At 39.8% G+C, this 21853-nt stretch overlaps 1 protein-coding gene across 1 annotated transcript; it reads left to right on the top strand.

Moving 5' to 3' along the window:
• Positions 1-375: 375 nt before the first annotated feature.
• Positions 376-19074, top strand: EIF2S2 (eukaryotic translation initiation factor 2 subunit beta). Its single transcript, XM_037143252.2, has 9 exons — positions 376-548; positions 5262-5439; positions 7491-7594; positions 10898-11033; positions 11719-11819; positions 12402-12550; positions 14665-14721; positions 16950-17035; positions 17538-19074. The coding sequence occupies exons 1-9, from the start codon at positions 534-536 to the stop codon at positions 17711-17713; spliced, it is 1002 nt and encodes a 333-aa protein (XP_036999147.1). The 5' UTR covers positions 376-533; the 3' UTR covers positions 17714-19074.
• Positions 19075-21853: the final 2779 nt, after the last annotated feature.

Here is a 21853-nt window from a genome sequence, read left to right as displayed (position 1 = left end):
AGTTTCTCAAACACTAAAACACCCTCAACAGGTTCATATTACTGAGTGTCTCATCCACCATCCTAACCCAAGATAAACGGCCCCCAAACCACTTCACAAGCAGCGCGAAAAAAGCGCGGACTCTATACCCCGAGGAAGACCGAGGTAAAAGTCACCACCTGCAACACCCAGTCCTCCCGACCGTCTTCCTCAGACGTCACGTACACGCTGGGGTCGCTAGGCGGCCCTTGCGCAACAGCCCGCCACTTCTTGGGGGACTACACGTCCCGGCTTGCCTGGAGTCGCGGCGTCGCCGGTCACTCGCGCTAGACGGAACGCGCTGGGTCAGCTCCTCCCTGCGCCTGCGCCCCGGAGGACTCTGCGCAGGCGCATTTCAATGCTTGGAAGTGGAGGGCGGAGTGTCGCTCCCTTTCGCTGATGCAAGAGCCTAGTGCGGTGGTGGGAGAGGTGTAGGTGAGATTTCTTCTGTCGCTGAGGCCTGGGGTTGACCTGTCTGACTTCCTGTCCGTGCCGAGCCTACTGGAGCTGCAGTCATGTCCGGAGACGAGGTGAGGACCTAAGTCTGGCGCTAGGGCTGGGGACTGAGGCGGGTAGCCGAACCCATCCCAATGTGGGAGACCCGGTCTGCGGCCTAGCGGCCGGCCGCCATGTGGGGCCCCCGGGCCTAGGTGTCCCGGAGCCGTAGAGCCAGCAAGGACTCCGGAGCGGCGGGCTTGGCCGCGCCCGGCTCTCCTCATGGTGGCGGCCCTGAAGCCGGCATTTCCGGAATGGAAAGCACGTTGAATCGTCCTCGCAGAATTGGGCTTGAATGCCGGTAGTGTCCCGAGTGAACGAGATTGGGACCGGAGACCTCCGTATTCCTTTGGATTTGACACTGCTGCTCCACCATTCCTCGCTGGGCGTCGGGGGTGCCAAGAGGAGCCTCCCTGAGCTCCGGTGGAGGGTCCTTGTTAAAAACTTTTGCCGGCTGTCTTGTCCTGGCCGGTATCAGCCCTTGTTCTCCTCCTCAGCATTATTTTTTAAAAAGACCAGAGAGTGGGGTAGATAGGACGTGGGGACAAGATGCTTCAGCCTCAAAAAGTGATTAGCTTCGGAAAGTTTTAGGGCACAGTCCCTGTTTCCTTCACAGAGTTCACAGCCACGGGAGCGGGAAGTCCCGGCCGCGAAGCTGGCTGGATCTTATACTACTACTGTCGTCCCTGTACCTCAGCAAATTTATTCAAATCCCCTTTGGCTATCTTAATGCCGGTACATGTAAAATTAGAATACCTAAAGTGAAATTAGATTTTAAGTGTTGTCAGTAGGTACTGATTAGTACTGGGGGGGTGAACTACCGCTCCCCGGCCAGCTCTCCCCACCAAAAAAAAAAAAAGGCTCTTGAATTCATAATTCACTTCTGTAAACATTTGAGCGCTTAGCCTATAGGGCCTTGGAGAGAAGGAAGAGGAAAAATTCGAGGCTTTGTCCAGCATTGACTTCTGAGGTAGTCCCTGAACGATCCTTAGACTTTTCCTTTTGGAAAGGCCTGGTCACAGAAGGCAAGTAGGTGTGCTCACAGAAAGTAGAGTGTTCCCCAATTTGGTTAGAGTTAATTCCTTGAAATGTTGTTAGTGACTAGTTCATGAAGGGATTTGAAGACCAGATTAAGGAATTTGGATTTATTCTGGAGGGGACTCCACTTGATTTCCACAGCCCTGTAAGATACATATTATTGTTTAGGCCCGAATTATGGATAAGAAAACAGGTTTAGAGTGTTGTATCATGTCCATGATCAAACAGTAAGTGGCTGAGTCAGTGGTAGAGTTCCAGATCTATGTAACAGTTCCTCTATCTAGGTGACTAGAAGGCTCTTTAGTAGAAATTGAGTCTAAAGGAAGTAGGTAGTTTTTGCTTGGGAAGTCATGGTAGACATTGCTCTGGACTACTGTTCTTCAAAGGTTCTGAGAGGCAGTGTTTCACACTTGTTTTGTTTTTACCTATTTTCTAAGCTTTTCATAACAAAGCACTAATGTAGTGCAAAGTACTGTAGTGTTCTGTTGTTTGTATGGTTTCTCTGGTAAAGTGCTCACAACTGTTTAGGGGAGGTAAGAGATCAGCTAGTTTCCTCAGGAGGTAGAAAGAACCACCAGCATAGATTTGTGCGGCTGGAGGATTCAGTTTAACAGTGGGATCAGGTTTTTGAAGGAACTGATATATGGCAGAACCAGCATTCCAGTAGAAAACTTTTGGAAGCCAGTGATGTATTAAGCAGCTTGGCACTTTTAGATCCAACTTTGTTTTGTAGACAGGAAGCTAGGCCCCGTGGAAGTTAACTTGCCCAAGACCACACAGTGAATTAATGGGACTAGTAGCAGCCTTTGGCTTCCACCCTGGAGGTATGTGAAGGTTCTGGTTCCTCCAGTACCGTTGACTAAATAGTATTCTTAGGATAATCCTTAATTTCTGACAGCTTTACAGAGAAGTGAAGATCTGTACATGGAAATAATTAAACTGTACATACTTCTTTTTAAACTTGGCAATAAGCCAAAACTCACCAAAACATAACTTTTTAATGCAATAAAACCAAGACCTTTAAAAAGCAGCATTCTAGAAATATGGGTGCTACCTACTAAGGAAAAATCCCCTAATCTGAAGGCATTCATAATTTTTCAGACCAATTTTTAAAAAGTGTTGTTCATAGTTAAGATTATTGTTTACTACAGTACTAGACCCTGTTCATTAGGTGCCAGAACATTGGGCTTCCACACAATACTGTAAGGTGGTTTACAAAAGAAGCTTTAAGCTAAAAAAGAAGTTTCTGATTAAAAATGGAATGTGGGATGTACTAAGTTTATAAAACACAAAAGAATACAAAGAGAAATAAAAATCTCCCAGAATCCTCTCACCCAGAGATGTCACACTTGGCATTTGTTCTGTTCACCTTGCTTCTCCAGGTTCTTCTGTAACTCACACTTCCCTTCCTGGTGTGGTGTGCCCATAAAGTTAACATCTTGGGAAAGGTGTGATGTTTGGGAGTAGGTTTCCAATTTGATGAAGCATGTTAGGCTGTTCTTAGGGTAGTTTTTGCTGATATTCCTTTTTCTCATCTCCAGCCCAGCTCTGAGTGGAAAGTTAGAAATGGAAAACTTTGAAGGCTTTGTTGTGGTCTTATAAAAAAAATTCAAGAGAGTGTGGTTTTTCCATAAGTGCACTGTCAGCAACTATTTGCTTTTCAAATTCAAGTTAGTCTCATAAACAAAACATTTGGAATGTGATAATTTGTTGTCATTTGAAAGGCTTACACCATTTTTTTGGTCAAGATTGAGCATGGTCTTGCCGTTTGGTAGAGATATGTTTTGAGCTCTGCTTTGGAATCCCTGGTTTCCTTATTTTTAACTCTATGAGCAGTGGTGTGAATAAAATGAGGTGATGAGCATATGTCTTAAGTACCCAGAGACAGTAATTAAGAGAGATATTAATGATTTCATTGTATAATTTCTGCATGTTTCATACCCTTGACAAGGCTGCAACCAAACTATTAACCTGCAGGCCTAAATACAAATGTTTTTCAGAGGATAAGAAGGCAGTTGTGAAACTACCCTCTTCTGATTTCAGGATCCCTCCCATCTTTGGTCTGTCTTGCTGAGTAATAGTTAAAAGGTAATTAATGTTCTAGGGCAGTTGCTTCTTGAAAAAGATGCAACAAATGAATTATAAGCCCTGCCAAACAACCAGACTTACAGTGCCTCAAGTACTGCCTGTCCTTTGGCCAAATCTACATGTCTCCAGAGTGCAGATGAACTGTAGCTACCTCCTTGGAACAGATAGCAACACTCCATGTAGGCTGACTTGCAGCCTAGGAGTTTAGCAGTGGGGAACTTTGCCTCTGGATTCTTGTCTTCTTTAAGTTTGCCAAATTAAAAATTCTTCAGGCTGATCGCATTTTAGAATTATTCATTTATACAGTTAGATCCTCATTAAGATAGAAGAGGATAACTTTGAAATGAGGCTGTATCAATTTCCAGAATGTCTTGATGATGACTACCCTATAATTAAAATGGTTTGGGTTTTTTTTTTAGAATTTTACTTTATGTTTTGGAAATTAGATCACCTAGAGTTGATGAAATTTCAGAATAGGACTGAAGAGATACCATGCTTTATGAACTGTAAAGCATTATATAAATTATGCTAATTGCTAACATTGAGTACTATTGTGCCAGGCACTGTGTCAGTTGTTTTATATTTATTTACTCATTTAATCCTTCCAGTAATATTACAAGGTTTGGTTTTGGTTTTGCCACTGATCTCCACTTTACAGATGAGGCATGGAGAGGGCAAGAACTTACCTGGGGTAATTCAGATAAGAACCAGAGTCAGATTTGAATTCAGTCATTTGGGCTCCAGATACTTCACTGCACTGTCACAGCAGTTCATTGGGGGAAATGCTGAATTTAAGGATGGTAGAATTTGACAAAAGATTGGTAAGGGGCTTAGAGAAAAAATACTCGGGATTTTAATTCAGTTTTGTTTAACTTCAAAGACCTCACTCTTTCTACTGTACTGGCATCTACCCTATATGTTATTTAAACTGTTATATCTGAAATAACTATCTGTATTTTTCCCAAGTGATCAGTAAAAACATATGGTCTACAAAAAGTTATAAATTAGTTTTTCACTTATTCTGTAGTGGACATTAGATAAAAATAACCTCAGGAAACTTTTAATGTTCCAGGAACAAAAAGCAGAGTAAAAGGTTGTGTAGAAGTTTCTCTTACTCAGATACAGATTTGCTATATGAAGGGTTTCTAATGGATTTCCTTAAAGTTTTGTCTGAACTCCAGGATAAAAATTTAAAAACACTTTAAAAAATTGGGGTTGCAACCCCAAGTTGTCAACCTTAAATGTATACCCTGCTTAGGCATTGGTCTTGTCATCCACAAAGTGAGAGGAGTAGCATAGGTTGTTATTCATGTCCCTTCCCTAAATTCTATGATTAATTCATTATAAAGTCTGCACATTTGCTCATGAAACGAAAAGTGAAGTTCCTGTCTTGAGATAATTTAAAAATGAAAAGGCAGACACACATGCTTGAAGAACATCCTCTACCCCCACCCTGTGTTTAATAGTATAAGGAAGGTCAGGTGGACTTTTTTAATCCTAATTTTGGTACTTCAGTGCATCAAATACTCTTAAGAGTGTGTCTTTTGAAGATACAGCATATTTGGAATATAAGCATCATTAAAAACAATCACTTGGTCCCCTTTTTATTATCTTTTAAACAGATGATTTTTGATCCTACTATGAGCAAGAAGAAAAAGAAGAAGAAGAAGCCTTTTATGTTAGATGAGGAAGGGGATGCCCAGACGGAAGAAACCCAGCCCTCAGAAACAAAAGAAGTGGAGCCAGAGCCAACTGAGGACAAAGATGTAGAAGCTGATGAAGAGGACAGTAGGAAAAAAGGTGAGTGGTAAAGGTGAGAGTCATTGTTTTGCCGGAAAACCTGGTGCTCTTCCATTGGAGTTTTGGATTTTGTGCATGCAATGACCTCTGAGCCTGATGAAGGTGTTCCAGTGAAAGTTGAGGCCATCCACAGTCTGTGTGCACTGGACTTTGCCAGATTTCTGATAGACACAGGAAAATTCCCACTTGTATCCACAAGTGGCAGAAGTGACAAAACTTGTCATTCCAGGGCTAATTTTCCAGTCTAACTTGTCCGGTCTCTTTCCACATTTTAATAGGGGTTGTGTTTGAGTATAGGCAGAAAGAAATAGGACCAAGATAGGTAGTTTTGTGTCTTAGCAAGTTTGAAACCATATAAAACAAATTAAAATGATTTTTTAAATGTTTCTGTTTAGACACCATCATTAATTATCCACTCTTGTGCTTTAACATAGATACCATTTGACTATTAGAAATAAATTACCAGTAAACATAATGTCTGTTGAATATAAGATACTGTGCAGGGGATAAAGAGAACTGACATTCCTTGAACATCTATTGTGCTAAGCACTGTGTATGTGAGGGGAGACACTCCCAAAACTGGAATTATCTTCTGGAGGGCGGGCCCCCTTGTATTACAATCTTCTCCACTAGGTGAGTGTTCTAGGAATTCACCTGTATCCAGGGTACCAGCTGTCTTTGTCGTGAGAGGCTATGTTTGGGTTCAGTGATTTTTTTTTTTTGAAGACTCTTTCAACACTTTTGCCCCAAAAGTGCACCTACCCACACCATGCTCAATGATCAACAGTTTTCGGCCAAAAGGCATGATCCCCTGTGCCTCACCCTCCCTATTCACGGGATCTCAACACGAGTGATTTTTTTTGTTGTTGTTTCCCTGGATGAAAAAAGTCCTCAAAGGGAAACGTTTTGCTGGTATGGAAGAGGTAAAACAAAAAATGGTGGAAGCACTCAAAGGCATCAAAATAGATGAATTCAAAAACTTTTTTGAGCAGTGGAGAAAAATATCTCGATAGGTGTATTGCATCAAATGGAGAGTAGTTGGAAGGTGACTAAAGTTTAAACATGTAAAAATAAAATACACAATTTTTAATAAATAAATTCCATTCTGGGGGGTTCCCACCTCATATGTTTAAAACAAACTCAGAAAGTAAGTTCATTCTTGTAGTAAGACAAAATGAATTCTAAAATAACCTCTTGAAGAAAAACTTTGTAACCAAGGGATCGTAAAATATTCCTAGAGTACAACAGGGCAAAACAAATGGAAAACATTTTGAGTGGAACCTGTTATTACTTACTAATGATAAAATTTTATTCATATTGTAGCCTCATTTAAAGAATGTGAAAAACTTTATAAGGCCTTTTGTTGGTTGATTGATTGATTGATTGATATAATAGCATGTAGAGTTAGGCACTGGGATTTAGGTGAACAAAGCATTAATTAGCCCCTTAGTATTTAGTAGGGAGATAGAGAAGCAAGCTGTTAAATACCTCTGTTGAGGTGAAAGAAGCATCTGGGGGTGGTGCCCAATTGAGAAAAAGGCGATATAGGTAGGGTTAGAGAGAAGGTCTCTTGGTGGAAGTAACTTCTAACCAAGATTAAAGGTAAGAGCTACCTACCTGGGAGGTTCCATGGGAAGGATTAGAGGTCAGAGACCACGAGCACTACACTAAAGTGGAAGTAGTTCATTTGGGCTGGGACCAGGGATTGAGGTAGGGGAGATGAGATGATAAGCAGACCTGGAGAAAGTTGGAGAGCCTTGGAAACTATGTTAAAACGCTGACTTTTTCTTGGAAACAATGAGGCATATGATCAGATTCATAAATATTCTCAACATGGTTCCCTAACCAGGTTTTTTCCTACAAACCTTTGAGTTTCTCGGAACTAACATAACCTTTGTGGCTGAGGAGGAACCCAGGGTACTCATTAATATTTAATTTCTTTATTCTGTTGACTTGATTCATTAATAGATGAAGTGTTGGTTTAACTCATAATTGAATGCTTTGCTTTCTATTTGTTAATAATTGATCATTTCAATTACCTGTCTTTTTAGATGCTTCTGATGATCTAGATGACTTGAACTTCTTTAACCAAAAGAAAAAGAAGAAAAAAACAAAAAAGATATTTGATATTGATGAGGCTGAAGAAGGTGTAAAGGTAGTATTGCTTTCTTATTGAAGGTAAAATTTGACCTCTTGAAAGGTTGCTAAATGGCTGATATTTCTCCCTTTGTCTCATCTCTTGCTAGCTTTGCTTTTGCTAATAAGTACTTAATCATCACCATGAGGGTCATTATGTCTGACTAAGGTATTCTAAAGGGATTATGATTCAAAGACATGTAAATTTAGGTTTTATATATTATATTGTGTGCCTGTAAAATGATTACAAAATGCTCTTTGTTTTTAACTACACTGAGATTGGCTGAGGGAGAGATATTTCAACAAGTGAGAAATCCTGTGAAGCAAATATTCTCGTGGTTTCCTTTGTTAAACTTTGGTGGTATGTTGAAGAGTCACAAATTTATGTGTACCTCTGAGCAGCCAAATGAATCTCTGCCTGTGGAGATTGGTGGCTGATGATCTTGTGGCCTGTAGGAGAATCAGAGCACTCAGGCTATTTTTATGGAATTCTCTGATTTTATAGTTGTCTTAATATCAGATCAATTTCCAGTACAAATATTTCATAATTCTTTTGAATGGATAGATAGGTGAGTAGGTAGGTGAATAGGATGGATGGAGGGGTTAGCTGAAGGTCTGTTCTTCCCTTACTTAGAGCTACCATTTTAAAGACCCTGTCCAGGAACCTTGCACAGATCTCATACATCTGTTTATAAAACCCAGGATAGTAATGATTTTATGTATACACAGAGAGCAGGAGTTGAGAACACACATACACTAAGGGTCCTGTTTTTATGTCCTCTACTCAAATTTTTCTTTGGCTTATTTGCTCAAATTTAAGGTATATCCCATATGTAGCAGGGAATGTATATAGTAATTCTTTGAATTTTGGAAATTCACAATTTTGATGACTTGGTTAATTCAGCAAATATGTATTGGTGAGTTCAGTGAGTCATCGGGCATTGTGTGCTAATTGCTAAGGTACCGAAATGAATAAGATATTTTTCCTGTTTTCTGGGATAATTTGGAGTCCTTTAGAACATGATTATTTTACCTGGATTTATATTATTCTCTCCCTGTTTAGGGATTGTCTTCTTTTCCTACTATCGCAGGGAAATTGAGGAAAAGAGAAATGCTCAAATTATATTGAACAAGCAAAGTTTTAAATATCCTGAGTAACAAAATGACACATGGAGATGAACCACAGAAAATCATGGTTCACAAAGTTGTTTTGGTTGATTCCTATAGTAGCTTTTGTTCTCAAGAGTCACTTTCATAAGCTCTACTCTTATTAAGTGCTTGGATACTGTTTTCTCTGCTACTAAATTCGTAATATAAGATGTTATAAATATCTTTATCATGCAATGTATAGACGTTAACAATTGACGTATAGATGTTAATTGTTAAGATCATTGGTTACTCTCACATTTGAATTTTCAGACCATCATGGGGCTTTTGAAAAATCTTGAAAAACACTGCTATTTGCTGTCTTTCACCAGGACTTAGCCTGAATTTGGAAGTAGATCTTCGTGGGGTGAAATAATTGTAGAGGACTAGAAAGCTGGCTGGTGTGTGCTACTTTATATTTGGCATATCTGAGTTTCTCACTTATTGACTTCTCATTTTAAGAGACTAGGTCACTAACAGGTTTCTCGTTTATATGTTATCTAGCTAATACACATGGGCTGTTTGGTCTTTGATGGCTGAATGTGGCATTAAGACTACACAGCTGGATATGGGGTCTCAAAGCTGAGCTTCATTTACTCCTAGCTATTTAAACTTTTCTGCAAATAAGATTTCTGAAATTACTATAGCCATTGCAGACTAGTGCAGTGTGTAGGTACACACAAGTAGATATTGATAATGTGGACAGCACATTTCAGGGTAGGGAGCTGGAAAGTTGGTGAGAGATTGATTAGGATATTGGAGACTGAAACTGACCCTTTCTGCTCTTCTTGGGTGTTTATGACTCATTTCTGCGCTGTGATATGCCCTATTTACATCTATGACTATGGCAACTAATCTTGGGATAAACCTTTACCTTGTCTCCATCCATCCATCCTATGATCCTAATTCTCCATGGGTTCTGCCTTTTCCCTTTCATTATGTTATCTATTGAAGTGATGCCCACAGACCTCTTTGCAGTCTGGTTGTAAGGCTGACTGTGGTATAATAAAAAAATATTTAGTCTTTGTGGTTACTGGCACATAGCTCCTAAAACCCTTGGAATCTTTGGAATGATGAAAGTATCTTTTGAGATGAATGGTGGCTGGGAGCTCCTGAATAGCTTCAGGATAGATCATCAGAAAGATTAAGCCATGATTAGATGATTGGAAGTTTCATATATTACTGGGCCACCCTCACCTCCTAACCCCCTGCAGAAAGGGGTTGGAGATTGAGTTCAGTCACCAGTGGTCAGTGATTTAATTAGTCATCCCTGTGTGATGAGGACTCCATAAAAACTCCTAAAATGATAGGGTTTAGAGAACTTAGGGGTTTGCAAACAAATCAGGGTGTTGGGAGAGTGGCTTACCTGGACAGGTTATGGAAGTTCTACATCAGCTCTTCCCCTGTTTTTCTCTTCCATTTGGTTGTTCTTGTATTGCATCCTTTATAACAAACTGGTAATAGTTACATACTTCCTGAGTTCTGAGTCATTCTAGCAAATTATCAACCTTTGCAGGGAGAGGTTTGTGGGAACCTCTGAATCTGTAGCCAAGTCAGAAATATGTGGGGGTAATCTGGGGACCTGGTGCTTGTGACTGGTCTCTGAAGTGAGGGCAGTATTGTGGGACTGAGCCCTTAAACCTGTGGAGTCTGTCACTAACTACAGTAGTTTCAGAATTCAAATGAATTATAGGTCACCTAGTTAGTGTCAGAGAGTTGAAGAATTGGTGTGGGGAAACATTATGTATTGGGTGTCTGGAGGAGAAAGCCCTCTCACTGATTGCATCAGAATACTTAGGAACTTCTGTAAGATACTCCTTGATCCCTGTTTCTGCTAAAGATTGTCAGTCAGAAGATTTAAGAATCTTTTTTAAGTTTCCCAGGTGATTCTGACAGTGGCCTGGTTTGGAAATAATAGACAGTAATTTTCAGATCCCAAGGCTGGTGAATAAAAGAAAGGAAAAGATCCCACAAAACTGTTTTGAATTTCCACTGTAAATGACAGACACGCTAAGCCATTTTAGCTCATTTGTGAGAGACATTTCTTATGTGTTACTTGTTTTGAATATTAGTTTTTTTCTCTAAAAGGATGTCAGCCCATGTTTTGTTTTTTTGTTGCTGTTACTGTTTTAAGTCCTATTATCAAAACATTGAAACAGTTATCTTAATTTCTTAGGATCTTAAGATTGAAAGTGATGTTCAAGAACCAGCTGAACCAGAGGATGACCTTGACATTATGCTTGGCAATAAAAAGAAGAAAAAGAAGAATGTCAAGTTCCCAGATGAGGATGAAATTCTAGAGAAAGATGAAGGTAATATTGGGGTCTCAGTAACTCGTTTCTAAGTACTCAAGCCTTTGACCTAGTCTCTTTGATAGGTGGGTTCCTTCTTTATTTTTTTCTTGCCCCTTATTTCCCCCTGATTATGGAGGTTATAAGGAAACAGTGACTAATTTGATGACATTTAAAGATTTCATGGGAGAAGAATTTGGCAATTGTGATTATATTAAATCATAAGGATTTAGGTGATTGGGTAAATTACTGTAACTGAATTTTAAATGTTTAAAATTAGTTAAAATTTTTTTGTTAGAAGAGCTGTTTTATTAGTTTCTAAGTGCCATAGGGTCTTTAAAGAACTTACTATAGTCAGCAGATGGTGTTTTATGGATGCGGATGTTTCCTAAGTGCTTCGAAACAGTTGGATGTTTTTTTTCCTAATTATCGCAGTACATTATTTTATCTTGTGTTTGTTAAATCAAGAAACAGTTTGGGGTGTGCCTGTGATATCACAAATTCCTAATTAGAGAGGTCTCTATTAAGGGTTGTTTATGGAATTCCAAAGATCCCTGTCTTTAAGGAGTAAGAGATTGTTTGTTAAACTTGATGTCTTTGTGCCTGAGGCTGTTGTTAATGTAGTTCTGGGAGGGAAGACGTCCTTGATGCTTTCATTTATCTAGATCTGCCTCTACCCCTCATTCTTAGTTTTTGTTATCTATAGCTTTAGAAGATGAAGACAGCAAAAAAGATGATGGTATTTCATTCAGTAACCAGACAGGCCCTGCTTGGGCAGGCTCAGAAAGAGACTACACATATGAGGAGGTAAGACAATCTCTATGGAACGGGGCCAAGCTATTCACTAGAACTCAAAAGAAGAGCAAGATAAATATTTCCTGAACTGGAAGGGCCATTGAACTACAAATTGGTAGTGAAGCAGACTCAGAGGTCACATAGCATGATGCCCTCATAAGGGGCAGCCTGCCCAGAATGTGGCAGTCATTATAGTACTCATAATGTTCCCACCTGAATCCATGAACTTGTAAGGCCATGGAGATGATGTCCCCTGGAGTGGGGAGCAGTGGGGAGAGCAAGTGGCTAATTTGGGACCAGGATAGTCCGCAGTTTGCTTATTTGGGCTTTCCTGAATCTTACGTTTCCCATAGAAACAGCAGAATTAGTAGGGGCTCGTTCACTGAGTTTGAACAAGGAATTACTGAGCATTCATTCATAATGGACCAGATTCTGCCTGAGAATTGAGTCCTACTCTCAGGGAGCAACCAGAATGTGGAGTGATGTGTGTATATGTAGTAAAAAGTAAAGTTTGCTCTGCCTAAAGCTAAAGCAAGATTCAGGTATACTCTGCTATTAATAAGAATGTACATGAATACCATTTTATCTCTATAGTTGCTGAATCGAGTGTTCAACATAATGAGGGAAAAGAATCCAGATATGGTTGCTGGAGAGAAAAGGAAATTTGTCATGAAACCTCCACAGGTTGTCCGAGTAGGAACCAAGAAAACTTCTTTTGTCAACTTTACAGATATCTGTAAACTGTAAGTTGGTTAATGGAGAATCTCCATTCCAAATGCCAGATTTTCAGTGGAGTTTTTATTAAAGGTCCTTATTGAGGGCTTTATTGCAGGTAGAAAGAAAATGCACAGCTGTCAAAGTCGGGTTGAGGGAGATCAGACTTGAAGTCTATCAATTCTTTCTACTTACAGGTCTCAGGGTCTGTCTTGTCAGACATCCAGAGGTGAGAGAAGCCAACTCATGCTGATGCTTGAGAGTGGATCCTAACCAGACAGAGTGAAAAGTGAGGAGGCTAAATGTAGTCCTCAGACAGGAGCCTGGCCAGCACAGGGAGGTAGAAAAGCTCAGGAGGTTGAGGGTGAGCCTGCTAAGCAAGTGAGCTCCAGGAAGGCGGCTAAATTTGGTATGCCTCTTCCTTGGATGGTCATTGCCAGGGTACACCATGGAAGAGATTTCAGCTTTCTTAATTACCACCACATTCCATCACATTTCATGCCTCTCTCACCCTCAGGTCACTCACTGTCTGGGCCTGGCTATTCTTAGCTCCTTAGCTACACCTTTTCTGGCAAGTTCCTTAGGCAACTGACCCTATCTACTGTTTGTTCTTCAATTTCGTAAGTGATACCTGCTGTTGCAGATAAAAGGGAAAACTGGTAAAACAAAAACCGAAAAATAATCACTAAAAATTCAGTCACCCAGAGATAGCCACTTGTTTTCACTGCTTATAGGCATTACTTAAAAGATTTTAGACTTTTTTTTGCTGATGACAACAGTATATGCTCATTATAGAAAATACAGACATGCTAAAGAAAATTAAAAATCATCTATAAGTCTACCATCAAGAGGGAGGTAATCAGCTTTGGCTGGTGTGGATCAGTTGGTTGAGCATTGTCCTGCAAACTGAAAGATTGCTGATTCAGTTCCTGGTGGTCAGGACCCATGCCTGGGTTGGGGTGTGGTCCCCATTTGGGGCCTGTGCCAGAGGCACACCCCTGATCAGTGTTTGTCTCTCACATCGATGTACTTCCCCCCCATTTTCTCCCTTCCTCTTTTTTAGAATCAATAAAAGAAAAAATTTTAATGGAAGATAGGTAATCACAATTTAACACTTTTTCTGCTTAGCTAGTTTTATGCATGTATTATTTTAGTAAATGGTATACTGGTTTTAAAACTTCATCTCTTAATAGATCATGAAACTTTTATTTATGTCATTAGTCTTCATCAAAGTTCTTAGTAGCTACACAACATATCCTAACAGTTTTTTAGTTAGACATGGCTGCTCCCAGGTTTTCTTTGTCAGAGGCAAAACTTCAGAGAACATCCTTATACGTGTTGTTATCTTGGTATTGACTCACAGTAGAACCTAAGAGCAAAAAGTCCCCAAATAGAATTATTGAGTCAAAAGGAATGGGTATTTTTGTGGCAAATATTGGCAGATTGTTTTCTAACAAGCTTGTATCAATTTATACTCCCACTACTAATGCAGGAGCTTGCTTGGTTCACTATATTTGTTTGGGGGGCGGGTATGTTGGGACCTGTCATGTTCCAAAAGCAAGGTAGAAAGGATGTACTGTAATTTATTTAACCACTCCCTTGTTGGTGGATATTTAAGCCATTTTCAGTTTTTCTCCTATTATGCTACCATGAAATGCTTCTCTGTATATTATTCGATTTTTTAAAAAATAGAAATTTTCCAACAGGAAATATATAGGGATTAGCATAACAAACATCCAGAGTCTCCTATTGCCTAAGTTTGGTGTATTTGACCCTTTGACACATTTGTTTCGGGTATTTTATTTCTTTACCAACAGGGTTTTACACCTACAATTAAAGCCATCTTTGTAACTCTTTTTTATCTTCCTTCCCAGAAGGATACTGTCCTCTAAAGTTGGTGTTTACCTTTCTTGTCCATGTTTCTAGACATATATGTGTGTACAGTATTTGTAAGTAACATGAAACATTGCTTTATGGGTTTTAAAATGTATCATGTATCTTTACTTCAGAGTTTGGTGAATTTGTGCACTAAAGTGCACCTAATAGGCAGGTAATCACAAATTAAAACAGTGAACAGGTTGGTTTTCTAGAAGTTTGGTTAGATTTCCATAAGAGGCAGTTATATATTCCACTTTCTTTTTAGATTACATCGTCAGCCCAAACATCTCCTTGCATTTTTATTGGCTGAATTGGGTACAAGGTAAGACACTATATTCACATTTATATATATGGTAGTTGCGTATAGTACCAGTGGACATTTGATAAGAACTTTTCTTAATTTGAAAAGGGTATGTAATTCACCTGATTACCAGGGAGAACTTGGCTGCTTGGGAATAGGGAACTGAATTAACGTTGGCTTATCTAAACAGGCCTGCTGGCACCAAAATGAGGACCATGGCACTGTCATGTTTATAGTTTCCTGTCATTAATTGGGTTTGGGGGTCTTTATGGAGCAAATATTAAATTTCAAATGAAGTCATTTTCTTAGGTCAGAATGTATTTTCTAGCCCTGGCTGCTGTGGCTCAGTAGATTGAGCGCCAGCCTGAGAACCAAAGGGTTGCTGGTTTGATTCCCAATCAGGGCACATGCCTGGGTTGTGGGCTAGGTTCCTAGCTAGGGGCACATGAAAGGCAGCCACACATTGATGTTACTCTCCCTTTCTCCCCTGCTTCCCGTCTCTCTAGAAATCAGTAAATAAAATCTCTTAAAAATATATTTTCTAAATTGTTAATAGTCTATTGATGGAATACAGCTTATAAATTGGTGAATGGCAAAGGAGAAACATTGAAACAGGGGTCCATAATTAGTTAATTCCCTGACTGAAGGCTCACCTGTTGAAAGCACCGAGTCAGTCCATTCCCATTCAAGGGTGTCAGGATCCCATGGAGTTTGACCCTAAGTGCTAGGAATCCAACTGACCCTTTAAAAGCAAGTAGATTCAAGGCATAATAATGAAAACTAACACATATTGAGTGCCTTGCATACCATTTCAGTCTTTTCAGTTCTGTGAACATTCTAGATTCTAATATTCTAGGTAGAAGCTGATATTACTTACCCATCTTAAAGATTTGGAAATCGGTTCAATGAAGTTATAGTTGGTCACATAGCTAGTTAATGGCACAGTCAGTGTGCAAACTCGGGTCTGCCTGTCTTGGGAGCTTGAGCTCTTAAGACTTAATCTTGTGCCTTTCTGGCAGTACAGGAAACTAAGGTAGGTGTTCTGGTCTCTTCCTACTCTTGAAACTCAGTTTGTTGGAATTGGCTACACTTGCTGTGGGGTTAAGGAGTAATTTACTTAACTAATGGTAGACATGTAGGCTCTGTTGTAAAATTACAATAAATTTGTTACATAATTGTCTATTTTTAACTTGCATAGATTAATGAAGTAGTAAAAGCTAGCAGTGTTTTTCTGACATTTCAGAATAATTTAGTTTTTGAAGAGGTGGGATAAATATTAAAACAAATTGTGCCCATTGAACTTAGGTCAGTGGGTTTAATACAGGGCTGTTGAAAAAATTCAATTTCTTTTGGCAGTGAATGAAAAAAATTTTCTACATCAAGCACTGGAATATCACCATAACCTGGAGATTAAGGGCTTTAGCCCATGGAGGGTAATAAATAAACCCTTAATAGTTTAAGGAGAGGTTCTTGCAAAAGTCATTTTTATACTGAAATATAGAACAAATAGAAATTTAACACAACCTGGCTGAATTTCGTTGTTTCACTTTGATTTGTAATTTTTAAGAAATGTTTAGCCTAGAGCTTTGATCTCTCAAAGTGCTTGTCATCAGCTTCTTTTCAAAAAGTTTCTTTTTAAGCACCATGGACAATATGTGTGGCCTGTGACTTGGGCCTTTAAGTATTATAGAGATAAACGTTTCACATATTTAAATGAACAGTTCCATTTCACATAATCATTAACCCATTTTAAGACATTTTCATCATCTGTATATGACTGAATCAAAATACAGGTGGGCAAAAGTAGGTTTACAGTTGTGAGTACACAGAAACAGTTTATTTTTATATTTTTATTAGTTATTCTATTTGCCATAAGAACTGTAAAGTAAACCTAATCTTGCCCACCCCTGTATTTAGTGCTTAGAATTTTTAAAGATGGGTCCTACTTTGCACTCAGTAAGCATTCAGTAAAAGTATGTTTTTCCTTGTTGGATAAATGGGCCATTATACAATGTTAAGGAATTAGACTGAGAATCAGTTACAGATCTGTTTTGCTGCTGGTGACTTAATCGATGGAAATTGGATTGTTAGGAAATATGGATAGGTCATGAGAAATAGGTAGTATAGCATGACTTCTACAAGTTATTCTATGCCACTGAATACATTTAAATCCATTAAATGTAAAGGTCCTAGGATTTAATTCTTTACAGGAATAAACAGTAATGAGATATTTTTGTTTTCTTTCATAGTGGTTCTATAGATGGTAATAACCAACTTGTAATCAAAGGAAGATTCCAACAAAAACAAATAGAAAATGTTTTGAGAAGATATATCAGTAAGTGTGTAATTTAAACTCAGTACATCACTCTGAAATGTTCTCAGGCTATATTGTTTTGGGGGAGAACCATTGGTTTGTAATGGAGCTGGAAAGGCTAGCCTTAAATGATGATAGAAAATGAGTTATGGGGGAACAGAGTGGAGCAGGGAGGTGGCTCTTGGTGGCTTATTGGGGGTGCAGTGGGAAGGGTTTGGATTTCCTAAGATCCAGGCTGAGGGCCAAGCCAGAGAAATCTGCATTCAGGCCTGGCAAGCATTCCTGCCTCCCTTGGACATTTGGAGGTTTTTTCCAACCCATAGTTTAGAACCTGAAGCATCACAGCAGACTGTGTTTTCATACCCTAGAATAGTTTAGCTAAAACTTACCACTAAGTTCAGCTAAGCTTCCCTGGTCTGGGTGTCAGCCTGGGCTTGTAGAGTTCAGTGTGGAAGTGTTTCAGAGGGAAGAAACCTCTGCATCACTGGCTACCGGGTAATTCTGTATGTTGTTTTTCCTGCAGAGGAATATGTCACCTGTCACACGTGCCGATCACCTGACACAATCCTGCAAAAGGACACCCGACTCTATTTCCTACAGTGTGAAACTTGTCATTCTCGATGCTCTGTTGCCAGCATCAAAACCGGCTTCCAGGCTGTCACGGGCAAGCGAGCACAGCTCCGTGCCAAAGCTAACTAATTTGCTAATCACCACTGATTTTACAAAGTGTGTTGTGGAAATTTGGCTGGACAGGTTTACCATCAGAGTGGATATACCACTGTATTAAAAACAAGATAGAAAAGCTGCCAAGCTCTTTGGCGTGTGGCTGGTTGGTCTGAAATCCTTGCAAGATGCCGATGCTCAAGCTGTTGACATACTCATTGCCTACTTTAACAACTGTCAGAAACGTGATGGGGTAAGGCGGTGCTTTTTTAAAATCGTTCATAGACTTCTGTAAAATGCAAGATAAATTAAAGTTATTATAACAGTGATTCTTTCAATTTGGTTTGTCCTTCAGTTTTCTTTTCTATAAAAATTGAGCTTAAGGAATTCAGCAAAAACAGTTTGTGCCTGGGCTCTGGCGAGGTTTCTATGTCTTTGTCCTAAGAAACTGGAGACTGGTAGTGGCATCAACTGGGCAGCCATTTCCTCGGCTTCTCTTGAGATTAATATAAAGTAGACACAGCTTCCCATGAGAGGGTGGTTGGAGCATAAAATCTAGGACAGCCTACTTTACATAGATTTGAAATTCTTTTCATTACGTGAGGATTGTTGCTACTACCTCACTGGTAAATCCTCTAGTTGTCACCATGAGGGAATACAAGGTGCTAGGTACCCTGCCTCCTCTGAATTTTCTTACTGGCCTCTAAGAGAACCTTAGAAACCGCCTTGAAGTGTGTCTCGGTAAGTAAGAGATGTGGCACGTGCAGTACAGAGAACTCTTCTGGGAGTTTAAACCATGATACTAGAGGAAGTTTTTCTTTTTCTTCCCCAACTTGTGTTCCGGGTTTGAAAAGACCCACCACATATGCTTTTCTATTTTCTGTATTAAAGTTTTATCTTTTGACTGTCACCATGGAAAAACCAAGAGGCGATGCTTCCTGTGTGGTGCTTCTGGTGCCTCCAGTTCTGCCTTCTGAGGATTTGGCTAAGAGGGTATTTCTCCATTGAGCATGGGGGAAAAGATCATCTTATGTGTCTGCTGTGATCTGCCTTGCACGCACTTGCCAAGGATAAGGGCATAATGCTGCTCCTACTTTCTTGTTGCAAGACTAATCTTAAAAGTCTCAGGAGCAGCCAGTTACTAAGCCCTGAATGTCTTGACCATGTTGTTTTTAATCACTGTGACCCTTAATTTTAAAGTACAAGCCAAGTGGTGTAAAACACTTTGGCCATAAAGTGGTGGAGGGAGCAGAGCATTCCTTCAAACTGACTGCCACCACCGCCCTGAACTCAACTGCTGTTTATAATGCCATCTTCCTTTTGTATCAACACCCACACAATTCCCAATGTTGGATGTTACTGCGTGAATAAAGCAAGAATCAGTGCCTCTTGTGTAATTAGTGCTCCGTTGCTTTTGTGTGTATGTATGTGTTTTCATTTAGGGGAAGGCATGGGACTTTACAGTTTGGCAGTTATGTTGGCAATTTCAACCCATCTTTAACTTCATCCTCAAAACAGATTCTTCAGATTCATCCTGACTCTTTAAAATAGTCCAGTTGCCATATTAATTAAATTGGATGACGCTTAATCAAACCCATTCAAAATGGTGGGTTGTTACCCATTCACCATAGATCAGTTCTCTCTTCTGACTACCACCACACACCCAACCACAGCTTAGTTTGAGGGGATCTTTTGTAGAGTGACAAAGTAAAGGCATTTGAGGGTTTCTGATCATGTGGTTGTGAAAAGAACTAAGCCACCATTTCCAAAGTGTCAGGAAACAGTGCCGAGGAGTGTTCCTAATTATGTGAAGGGAGGAAAAAGAAGGGACCCACGGTAAAGTTTGATGTTAGGTGAACAACTTCAACGACTGCCCAAGTTTTAGAATGCTGATATGCATTTTCATGAGCACATAAACATGATTATCTCTAGTCTTGAACAAGCAGTGCCTAGCAAGTTGTAGGTGTTCCAACGTTTGAATGAGGTTCTTTAAAAGCATAGAATATGTAGTCTTTTGTAGCCCCCACAGCCCCCAAATAATTTTTTTAAAAATGTTTGTATTCATTGATTTTAGAGGAATGGAGTAAGAATACTGATTTGTTCTACTTTTTAATGCATTCATTGGTTGCTTCTTGAATGTACCCTAACCTGAGATTGAACCCGCAACCTTAGTGTATTGGGACAACACTCTAACCCACAGAGCTACCTGGCTGGGGCGGCCCCCCAACATTTTGTAGGATAAGTGTTGTCCAGAAAAAATGCTGAGCTGGACGGCTTGGAAAAAAGTGTTACTGTGGTGTGAGGCCCCAGCTGTAACCTGGCCTCCCCATCCTCATCTTGCTGTTTTGTGATATGTTTAGAAGTTGGGCTTTGGTATTCCTTTTTCAAGTGAGAAGAGGAACAGCCTGGAGTGAGTCTCCTCTGCCACTGATTATATATCCTGTATATCTCATCTATATGGTTGTCTTAGAGTAATCTTGATAAACCCTGCCATCCTTACCAAATAAAGAAATCAGACTCTCCTAAGGATTTCAACAGAGGCATAGTACTTGGAGCTCTGTCACATGGATGGTGGTACTCAAGAGAAGAAAAGACCAAACAGCTACTGGGTCCCCTGTGCTGCCATGGCTACTATCCTTTCAAACCTTCCCTGATACTATGAGATTTTCCTGAACACTTTAAATCACTGCACCTTGATTTAAGGTTGGCTTTTGTCTTACACACTTGAAGCCATGGGAGGACCAGCTATTTGTTTTAAGGGATAAGTATTAATGGATATTCTTCATATTAAATATCACCATTTTAATGGGTATCTCTTAAAATTGTATTTATCAGCTGCAGGTTTTTGAGCTTTTAAATAAGCCAGAAAATAAATTAAAGCCAAATTACATGGGAAGTTGACCAAACCTAATCATATCATACTGGCCAAATTTCAGTATTAACTCTTGGCCTCAGAATTATGACGTCATTATTCTGTTCCAGATATACCGGTACGCTATGATAGAGAATTTGTATGACCCAGAACATAAGCTACTCTTAAAACAAGCACTTATATAATAGGTGGTTAGCCCTACCAAAGATCCTACTTTGTGCTAGGACTGTTCTAGGTGGTTATACATGTCAGCAGAGCAACCCTTTGAGGTAGGTATGCTATTATCCCCATTTGATAGAGGAGGAAATGGAGACTCAGGATAAGCAACTTGCCCAAGGGGGTCACTCACATAGCTAAGTGGGGAACCAGGATGAAGTCAGTCCCTGACATTTGAACTCCAGAGCCTATGCTCTACCTCTGCAATGCTGCCTCTCAGTGATAATGTCATATATTCGAAAGTATTACCTGAATGCCTGCAGCAAAAGGCAGCCCCTGCCCTCCAGAGGCTTAGTCTTCTGAAAATGACAAATGAGCAAATCAATTGTAAATATAATCTGGTAAGAGTGGGGTCAGTTTTAACTCAAACCAGGAAGGTGTCTGCAAAGGTGACTCCTGAGCTGATATTAGCAAGTGAAAGAAGATGGCATTCCAGGTAGAGCCTTAGAAGCCAGGCTGGGGGCGGGGAGGTACTGGGACAGAAGGAAGGGGTTAGATCCTGGAGAACTTATATGCCATAATAATTAAGCTCTACATGGGAAAATTAAAGGGGTCTGGAATTTACCCACTGGGTGGTGAATAACTGATAGTGATAAAGAGGAAAGGTTAATGGCAGACACTGTATCTTTTGGATCATAAGACACACCTAGGTTTTAGAGAAAAATAGGAAAAAATTTTTGAAGCAAAAAACGTGGTAAAATATTTACTAATATTTCACCAATGTAAATGTAAACAGAACTCAACAACAACCACTGTTCCCCCGGGAGGGGGGTGCGCCTTACAGTCCAAAAAGTACAGTAAGTTGGAGGGGAGATAGGAAGCTATTGCAAAAGTCCAAGAAATAAAAGGGCCTAACCTAAGACAGTGGGATTAAAAAAAAACAAAAAACCTGGGTCAGAGCCAAGACATGCCATGGAAAAATTAACACGACATATAATTAGGGAGGATTGGAAGATGCTGATATGAGTGACAGGGTGGGCAGTGATACATACCCAAGTGCAGCTATCAGATGGGGTATCTGTACGTATATATACCCTGATACTCCTGGGGGAGGACTAAGGGGTAGGAATTATGGAGGCATGAGTCTG

The sequence above is a fragment of the Artibeus jamaicensis genome, unplaced genomic scaffold (genome assembly GCF_021234435.1).
Source record: "Artibeus jamaicensis isolate MK-2021 breed Jamaican fruit bat unplaced genomic scaffold, CSHL_Jam_final contig_685, whole genome shotgun sequence".
NCBI lineage: Eukaryota > Metazoa > Chordata > Mammalia > Chiroptera > Phyllostomidae > Artibeus > Artibeus jamaicensis.
Note: the sequence above shows the minus strand (reverse complement) of the source record. Positions and strands in the feature narration are given on the sequence as shown.